This window comes from Sebastes umbrosus, chromosome 7, assembly GCF_015220745.1.
Source record: "Sebastes umbrosus isolate fSebUmb1 chromosome 7, fSebUmb1.pri, whole genome shotgun sequence".
Classification (NCBI taxonomy): Eukaryota; Metazoa; Chordata; class Actinopteri; order Perciformes; family Sebastidae; genus Sebastes; species Sebastes umbrosus.
In genome coordinates this window covers 9,430,519-9,440,410 of record NC_051275.1, presented here as the reverse complement: position 1 = coordinate 9,440,410, position 9,892 = coordinate 9,430,519, and the positions used below count along the sequence as shown (strand labels likewise).

The 9,892-nt window shown below is 40.3% G+C and overlaps 1 protein-coding gene across 1 annotated transcript in view; it reads right to left on the bottom strand.

Annotated features, from left to right (window-relative positions):
- Window positions 1–3,362: 3,362 nt before the first annotated feature.
- pipox (pipecolic acid oxidase) overlaps window positions 3,363–9,892 on the bottom strand; it is a 28,965-nt gene continuing 22,435 nt past the window's right edge. The window contains exon 8 of the mRNA XM_037776480.1: window positions 3,363–3,819. Coding sequence (XP_037632408.1) covers window positions 3,689–3,819 — 131 coding nt within the window. The 3' untranslated portion in view covers window positions 3,363–3,688. The remainder of the gene's footprint in view (window positions 3,820–9,892) is intronic.

Sequence of the window (9,892 nt, the reverse complement as noted above, 5' to 3'; positions counted from 1 at the left end):
TGATGTGTGCGTTTGCAAAACATGTCTATTTTTACATCCAGCAGACACTGAGCAACAATAACATTAATTTTGAGTCATGTTTGTGTCCACCTGATGAATGTATTCACTCTCCTTTTAGCTCTGGTTTGGTCTCCACCAACTCCTAAGAAAACCATCTGTCTCTTTAGCTGCTAAATGCTCCACTGTGTTCACCATAATTGTGTTTGTGTGCCTTTTGCTGCTGAGCAGGTAGTGTACAGTAGTGTTATCAGAGCTTTGTCACTGAAAACAGATGTGTGCTGCTGGAAACCAAGTAGATGAGCGCAGTTTGCATGGTTGGAATACCAAAACAATGAGCTCTAAGCTGCTAAAACACTCCATAGAGCTGAGGGAAACTGCAGTGTTGGTGATAATTCTCTGTGGGTCCATCACTACAAGCAACCCCTTTCACATCGCACATAGTGATATGATCAATTGTTAATATACTAGTAGTTCTTCCATCTGGATTATTCTTGCTATAACCTGTGCTCATGCAGCACTGAGCACTCAGATCCATTTGCGATCTGTGCCACATTTTTTCTCCCCTCTGCAATGCCTCTATGATGTACAGTGTGAACTCTAGACCGGTACCATAATACAATAAGCAGACTGGATGCCATTACCAATTATGCACCTCAGAGAATTGTGTGCAGAGAGAAAGTTGGCTTTTTTCAAGGCTTTATTGGATTTTACAAGCTAGATAATGTTCCAGATAGGTGTTTCAGTTGGTCCTGCTTGATGATTATTGGTGGTTGAATATTTGCATTTGCATGTTTAATGTACTTCTAATTCTTGCAATTTGCATAATGGCCCCTTGCTATCCATCTGAAGTCACTTAGAGGCAAGGGAGCAAATGGCTTGCTGATCTCTGCCGTTTCGCTGCATAATTTTCCCATTCCCACTGATGGCCGTGGTTGGCATCCATTGTAATAGGCCGTCTGATTAGTGATTAAAATGTTTACCGGTACATGGGGAAATAGATCCAGGCAATAGGCCACCTCTGGAGCCTAAGCACGCAGCTGGCGTCACATAGACAAATGGCTCGACGGCTGATGTCTTTTTAACCATGTACTTAGTTGGCAAAATGGTGAATGCTGGGAAGGCAGCAAGAGGGAGGTGTACTGATGCGTGAAATCATACAAGCCAATAAGATTATAGCTTTTTTTTATTACCATTTGTCACAGATGGATAAATTTACAATTGCACAACAATGTTAGACTTCAGTTGTCGGTGTTGGTTCTCTGGTCAAAATCAAGGCAGAATTAGTTTATTCCTGGTTCATTATATAAGGTTCTTTGTTGCGCCAAAGGGTCCTGACCAAGTGGCAACATGTGACAAGTTAGGATGAGGATGGGTTGATAATTCAGGAAGTGTACATGAACACAAGAAACCAGGTTACTCCAAGAAATCATTTTATGCAGGATATTGTACAAAGCATTTCCATGAACTGAGGGAAGACTCTACAAATACAGGACAGCTTTTTCTCATGCAAATGTTTAAACAATTGTGTGAAATTCACAAAGAGTCAAATGCTGCAGGTTTGGAAAAGGACTTATTTAGAAGCTTTAGTCAGTCAGAATCAGTTTCAGTTTTAGTCTGACTCCAAATGTAATTATTTTGAATGAAAGTTTGCATTGGCGCAGTTCTCCCACATTACGCTGCTCCTCCAGACCCTGCACTGGCTCCAGGTGGCTGCTTGGATCTGATTCAAGACACTGGTACTTGCCTACTGTACCGTGCTGTGAATGGCTCAGGCCAATCCTATATCCAGGATATGGTCAAACCGTACACCCCAGCCCATCCACTACACTTGCTACTGCTTATCAGCTTGCTACTCTCTCACTACAAGGGGGGCCAGCTACCGTTCAACAAAGTCATGACTGTTTGCTGTCCTGGCTCTACAATGGTGGAACGAGCTCCCCAATTAACCTCAGGACAGCAGAAACTCTACACATCTTCAGACTGCACCTTGGCCCATAAAATAAAATAAAATAAAATAAAATAAAATAAAATAAAATTGAAGCAGGTCACCATATTTGATGCAGTTGATGTACTTGCATGATTCTTGCATTTTTTGTGCTTTACTGTACCCACATTTTTGATTGCACTTACTGTAAGTCACTTTGGATAAAAGCATCAGCTAAATAAATGTAATGTAATATGATCTCTCTTTTCATCCTGCTGCCGTCATAGCGATAATGAAGTCTTTGTCATGCACATGCATACATGTTAAAGTTGATTATGTATATATGGGGCCAATAAATCAGCCTTCTGTAGGAGAAATCTAGTTGAGGAAATCAGGTTTCTATACTATTTACAGACACCAGGTTTCTCCTATACATGATGCTTGAAGGAATAATTCAACATTTTGGGAAATGCACATTCTTGCCCAGAGCCTGTATGGTAAATATAAAGTAAATATGAAGTTAGAGCCACCAGGCAGTTAGCTTAACTGAGCATAAATAACACTGGAGAAGTACGGAGAAATAGCTAGCCTGGCTCTATCCCAAAAATCTGTCAACCAGCAACTCTAAATTTCACTACTATAGCCTACATGTTGTATCTGTATTACAAAAAAACAATACAAAAAAAAACAGAAGTGGAAAAATGACATGCAATGTTGTGCTGTTAGTTTTACCACATAACTCTCTGTAAAATCACAACATGTCACTTTTGCATTTCTGTTTGTGTACTGATTAAACAAACTAGGTGTGTTACAGTAATTAGAAAAACTTTACATATAATTTCCAGGTTCACACTTGTATTCGGGGTTTCTACCAGAACATGTTAAGATGCTTTAATGTTCAAAAAAACATTGTATTTCTCACACTGTCTGTCTGAATATACTGTACCTGTATTCATCCTCTGTCTGAAACTAAAATCTGGTGCACCTTTGCAAAGGTAGTTCTCAAGTCGTGGGCGATATATTCTAATGAGCCTGCATGTGATATAGGAATCTAAATGGCTTGTTGAATCACAAAAAACTGACTGGGTTGTCTTATTTTACGGTTTATGGGCTGGTAAGAACTCCAGATACCCAAATGGATGTGCACAAGCGCTGAAAAAGGGAGTTTTTCATGATACGTCTCCTTAAAAAGTTCTGGTAGGCAGATTTTTTTAAAACTTTGGACAGAGTCAGGCTACTGTAGTTGTTTCCCCGTGCGTCCAGTCTTTAAGCTTAAGCTATAATCACCTCCTGGTTTTAGCTTCATATTCAACATACAGACACGAAAGTGGTTTCTTCTCATCTCACTCTCGGCAAGAAAGCAAATGAACCTGGTTCCCAGATTACTGCAGTGAGCCGACTTGAACCTGGTTTCGTAACTGCATGTAAACACACAGACTTTCCAATTCAAATAAGCTTTATTGGCATGAATGTTCAGGTTACATTATTGCCAAAGCTAAATTACATATTAATGAATAATTACATTTCACAAGAATTAATCACAAAATGTCATGATGCATAAGTGCTACACAGTTGATTACACCATGTGAAATTAACACACATAGACTACATCAAATAAAGCAGTAGACGAAACATACGGTCATTGTGTAATTGCGTTGAACAATGTAGGGCTAAATTACCATGGCAATCTCAAATCATTCTACAATTACAATTATATAAGACTTCTAGATGGTCTGTTGATGCGCTGTGTTTCCAGTCCCAGCTCTATAAAGCTGATTTGGTCTTTGCCTGGAAGCGTCCGATTCGGAAAGGGGAAAGGTCATAGGAGGGCACTTCTCCCAGGCTGAGTTCACACAGCAGCTTGCCAATGATTGGTCCAAACTTGAAGCCGTGACCTGGAGAAGAGAAGTCATCGCGGTGAGCAAAAGTACGTACGTAGATCATCAAACTATGTCAGATGAATCAACATCCTACTGTGATCAAATGCATGCCCTGCACCTTGTGGTTAGCCTATAAATAGCCTGCGTCTCTGGGTCTCTGAGTCAGGCGAAGGGTTCGAGCCCCACATGAGTGAATACATAAAAGAAGAGTACAGCTGTTGCGATGCCTGTCACTGGGCATCTATTCACTTTAGTGAACCGGGACCAAATGCTAAATTAAGGGAGATTTGTCCTTTCTCTGCGGAATGGCTTCATGTGCTCAAGCCCAGAAGATGAGAGAGTGTGCATTTTCAAAATGCAGCAGTCTGATTGTCCTTGCTGCTAAGGTCTGAGAGGCAAACTGTGAATGTCAACAGGGCTTGAGGAATGCAGCATATTGCCATCTGACAAAGGTCTCGGAGCTCCCGTGGATTCGGCTTGGCTTTGAAGTTATAAAAGCCCAGCTCTGACAGTTTGGCCACGTGAATTTTCATCTCACCAGAGAAGGAGAATGGAAAACCTCAATAGATGGCCAAGCCCACAGGGTGACTTTGTAGCTATGGCAACCCCCCCAGTACTTGCTTTAAAGCACTTGTGTCAGGCTTTGATGACAAATGCACGTAGTGAAGGAGGGGGAGGAAGGCAACGCATTTTTTCTGTATTAGGGAAGAAGCCCTGTGAACCTCTCCAATATGGCTCTTTAACTGCTATTGGAGGATGAGCACATACAATAAAGAACAATTTACACTGGCTAATAAACAGAATAAGCAGAGCTTGAGATGTTCTCTGTAGCCTATACATTAAGATCGGAGTATAATGGAACATTGAAGTCATGTGACAATTATCATAATTGCCAGTTTCCGACTTAAATGGCATTCATCCAAGTCATAACTATGACTGGAAAACTTGGAGCTTGATAATATGGAAGTACCTTTTAAAAGAAAAAGCTAACAAAAATGTATGCCTAAACCCACGTCAAGTGATTTCAAGCCGCATCTGTCCGAGTAAAAACAAAAGTGACATGAAACAGTCCTGATAAACTGTGTGAGAATGGAACAAAATAAAGGAGATCAATCAGCAGCCGCGGCAGAGAAGAAGTTGGTGAATAACTGTTTTTTTATTTACATTTTCAATTGTATTAATCATTGTTGTAGGTCTATGGTATGACGGAGTATATTAGGGCCACATTGAGGAAAAAAAAATAAATCTCAGATTTCGAGAATAAAGTCATAATATTATGAAGTAGTAATTTTACATTATGTTCTTTTTTTCTCATAAAGTTATTACCTTATTCTCGTAATATTACGACTTTTTTTTCTCGTAACCGTATGACTTTTTTATCATAATATTATGACTTTATTCTGGAAATCTCAGATGTTTTTTCCCTCAATGTGGCCCTAATACCACGTAGTACATTTGTACTTTGGCAATCACTTCATTAGACTTATATACTATATACTGAGACTACAAACTGTGGTACCTTTATCACAATGCTCAAATGTTTTGCAGCTCCAGACAGATTATTTTTTATTTTTTGCCTAAAAGGGCTCTTTTGATAGTAAAGGTTGCCGACCCCTGCTATAGGTAATACTCTCCTCCAATCACATGCTCACGTTAGATCACTGAGATTTGCGTAAATGTAGCCGACCCATCAGGTCGTGCCTACCGAATATGTGCGTCACCACAGTATATCAGGCGGCATCCAGCGCTGCCTGGCATCCTTTTCTCTTTAGAACAATAATCGCCAGAACATTTGATGTGAAGGCAGGGCTGTGTAAAAAAATTTTAAGCTTCACTACTCGTAAGGCTGTTAAAATAGATAAATCTTTAGTATGTAATTCATTTGATCAACATATTTGTATTGTAGTTCTTTAGACTTTTGGTTCCTTTATCCCAGCAAGCTCCTCCGAAAGCAAAGACTTGTGAGCAGGATATTAATTACAGATATAATTAGGTTAAGGACATGACTGCATGAGGAGATGGGAAAGTGCCAGGAGACAATGGAAGTAAGTGTAGGAGAGGAGAGGTGGAGTCGAGTCGGCCCTCTGGGTGCCTCCGCCATATTAATTAGAGAAGAACATGAGTGTAGACCCAAAGCACAGGCGCTTTCACCTTTCACAATGGACAAGAACATCTCATTAAAAGTTAAGGATCTAGTGTCCCTAGAATACATGGAAGGTTTGGTGTGTCCAGCTAGACTTTGTGGATATTCTGCAGCTCTGAAGACCGTGTGAACACATGAGGTTATCTTCTTCGTGTGTGCATGCATCGGCGTTGTGTTTGAAACTTCTTTTGCACGGTCTTTAATTGCTAACGTATTTGAAAAATTCAGCTTTAAACCAGTCCTTGGATTCAGTTAATTCAATGATTTGCATTTGTGGCATTGTCTTGATTTAACTACACTGAAAGCTTGCAAGTAACTGTTGATGGTGGAGGGTATTTGAAAATTAAGAAATTGAAAAAAAATGAAACATTATTTATTTTAAAACTAGGAGAAATTAGCCCTAAAAGAAACTGGATAACACTCTGTCCTCTGATTGGCTGAGCAATGGCTGAGCCATGGCTGAGGAGCTAAATTACAAATGTGAAATCCTCTTATATTTCTATGTTCCATAAAAGGTTCAGTGTGCTGTAAGGAAATACTGTTCCAGGAACAGCCTGACATTGCCATCTAACCCAGAGTTAGATGAGATGAGGACGGTATCAGCTTCATCTCTGTGCAGCTAATACAGAGGTCACGGACATTTTTGGTATAGCTTACCAAGAATAAAGGAGCAAGACACTGCTAGCCTCACTCTGTAAAACATGAAATAATATGTCTCCCAGTGACTTCACAGCTTTTTAATTTACATGTTTATCAGTTTATGACTCAGCGAGGTTCATATCTAGTCCTGAGTTCAAACCTGACAACCCCACATGAGGAGACAGGAGCTTTGAGATGATGCATTCAGTCACTGCATCCGGTAGTTGTTGGTCAACAGACAGTTTTGGTAGTAATTGCTTCTGAAACCTGGACTTTGCAGACATGTTCAATAAAAAAAAGAAAGGGTGCAAAGTGTAAATGGGACAGTTTTTGAATTGTTGGAAGGTGCATTTTGCAGTTTCCTGTCTCTGGTCTTTGTGCAAAGCTGAGCTAATCATGTCTCGGGAATAGCTCTCTACTGAACACATGATGGAAGTAATATCTCAGTAGACGCTGATTTGGCTGCTCACCAACACGGTGATCACAACACGATCACGACACACAGCTCATGGAGGTTTACTTTAAAACCCTTAGAGCCTGATTGCCACAATATGCGTCAAAAAATACTCCTTCTCTGAGTCATAACTCAAATTTGAACACAGACTTTTAATTCAGTGTGACTTACACCGAATCAGAAGATATCCGAGGATGATATCATCCACTAACCAATCCACTGCAAATTAACGTCCACGAATACGCCTAAAAATCATTCAAAAAATACGCTACTCATAAATCCAAAACTTGCCAGATAATCATGTTTTAAAATTTTCTTCAGTGTCAATGTAATCCAGTGATAGTTCGTCTGTACATCCATGGGTACACTGCAAACAGGAGCTGATCATAGATCATTCAGCATACTTTTAATGGAGACAGTTTGACTAAATTATCCAACGGTTGTAGTTTTAGACACGTGATTAATGTCGTAAATTGAAAGAAAATAAACAAAAATGCAACAAAACTACTTGGTTAGGTTTAGTAAAACATCATCGTTTGGTTTCAAATAACTACTTTTGTTACGTCACTTAGCTTAGGTATGTAAATTAAAATAGGTGTACGTTGACTTTTTGTTTCACACGGGACACAAACAGCGTGGGTGAAAATCCTGTGTTGACTCTTCCGTCCACCTCGACCCCATCCCGAGGTGAAGATACGTCAAAAACAAACGTAAACTGGGGGAAAATATGTTTCCCTCGAAACATAACAGACAAAGCAGTTTTGTTGTATGAGAATGTCATTTTTTGTGAGACAGAACAGGCTGTCCAAATAAAAGTAATACAAGGAATAATAGGAGTGACAAAATCCGTTCAAGTTTTTTCAAGTTGCACTATCAATATGTATTTTTTTGACATCACAGAGGCTCAGAGTTTCCCATCAACCAAACAATATAACAAAGTTAAACAAATCTTGTCTGCAGTCTGAAACAGAAAGGGGCAAGAAAGGGGTTTGTGTTATACTTGCTTTCAATTACTGAATTGATTTGGTGTTTATTTCAAAGTTATGTCATGGCTTTACTTGACACATTTTCTGATTGGTCTGCTGATTTTTGTGCTGTCATATGGCCGGCTGTGTTGCACTTTGGTGCAGAACAATGGTAAGCCAGTTTTGTCAGGGACAAGGCAGTGTTATGTTCACATGTACCTATTTGGTATTTTTTCGGATCCAAGTAAATCCACCTATGGGAGTGGTGGAGAACAACAATAGAGTCATATCATACTCATTTTGCTGCTGCTCTGATCAAACCACAATTGGCTATCCCCTCATCTTGACTGCATATGTATCAGACGTGTTTTTCACTCGCACGCCTCAGCTCCGTCTCAGCTGTGTCTTACAGGTGTAACCACAACTTGAGCCACTTATTTCGGCTTCAAGTCTATTTTTTTGTGTATGAACGTGAGGTTGATGCACAATAAAAAGGCACGGAATAACTGCATTTGGTCACAGAGCAGCGGCTGAGCGGCGGTGATGCACATCGCTGTGTGTAGTTCTGTTAGCTGTTATAGCCAAACACACCGTCCAAAACAATAAAAGTGTTTCCCCCCCCACTGTGTTTCACTTGCGGCCCCTACTCGGCTGGGGGCCGGGTAAGAGTAGTGAGTGACGAGTCAGCAGTCAATCAATAGTGGTATTCTGAGAAAGTCACAGTAACCACGAGAGGTCTGTGGCATGCAGCCATAAATCAGCACCCAGAATATTATGCAGTTTGGTACAGCAGTATGCGAGATTAGCTGTGGACAGACACAGAGATGCACACACACTCACTCATACACACGCACACACACACGACCGATCTCATAATTATTTCCAATCGTGTCTACTTGGTGAGTATGACATGATTCAGTTGTACAGATTCAATAAATGTTGTCCTGAATTCAAAGACAAAGAAATTAGCATGTTTCAAATAAAGGTTCTGGTTCTCTCTTTAATTGATACTCTCATTTCTTTTGTTTCCTCTTCTTGTCCAATACATCCAACTGAGATTGTGACCTTGTCCCTCTGACCACAGTGGTCATAAACATTGATGTCTGGGCTCCCACTGAGCACATAGGCCACTTGGCTCTGTGCTCTTCTTGGGTGAGGAGGGAACAAGTGATGCTGATTCATTTGGCTGCTGCTGTTTTTGTGCTGGCACTCATCGGCCCACATCTGGTGTACAATGTGCCAGATGCACTACTTTTCTGCTTTCTCTTTGACTTGTTGAGCTGTCTTGTGAGCATTTTCATTTCGACGCTGTCTATTTCTAGTTGACCTCATTGGCTCAAAAACCTCAGTTTTTTGTTTTTTTTAAGACATGGCATTTTGCCTTTAATAAATGATTCTTAAGATGAGTGTGACACTCATTAGCCTACATGTGTCAATAGTCCTTGAGCAGATCTGAACACAGAAAACCCCGTGTTGCTACGATACTTAGATGAGCCCACCACTTGTATCCAGACTGAAATATCTCTACAACTATTGGATGGATTGCTTTGACATTTGACATTCATGGTGCCCAGAGGATGAACTGCAATGACAAAAGGATTTGTCCAATACTTTGGTTTGCAACCAAATGCCTAGAAAAATAATGTCATTTGCATCAGCCTCAGCTGTGGGCCGCTTTTGTGTTTTGTGCTAATTAGCAAATGTTAGCATGCTAATGCACTAAATTATAATGTTGTACATGGTAAACATGACCTTTTATACATCAGCATGTTACCACTGGCATAGTGAGCATGTTAGCATTTAGCGCAAAGCACTACTATGCCTAAGTGCAGCCTCACAGAGCTCTGAGCGTGGCTTGTAGACTCTTATACAACCGTACAGCTCTGA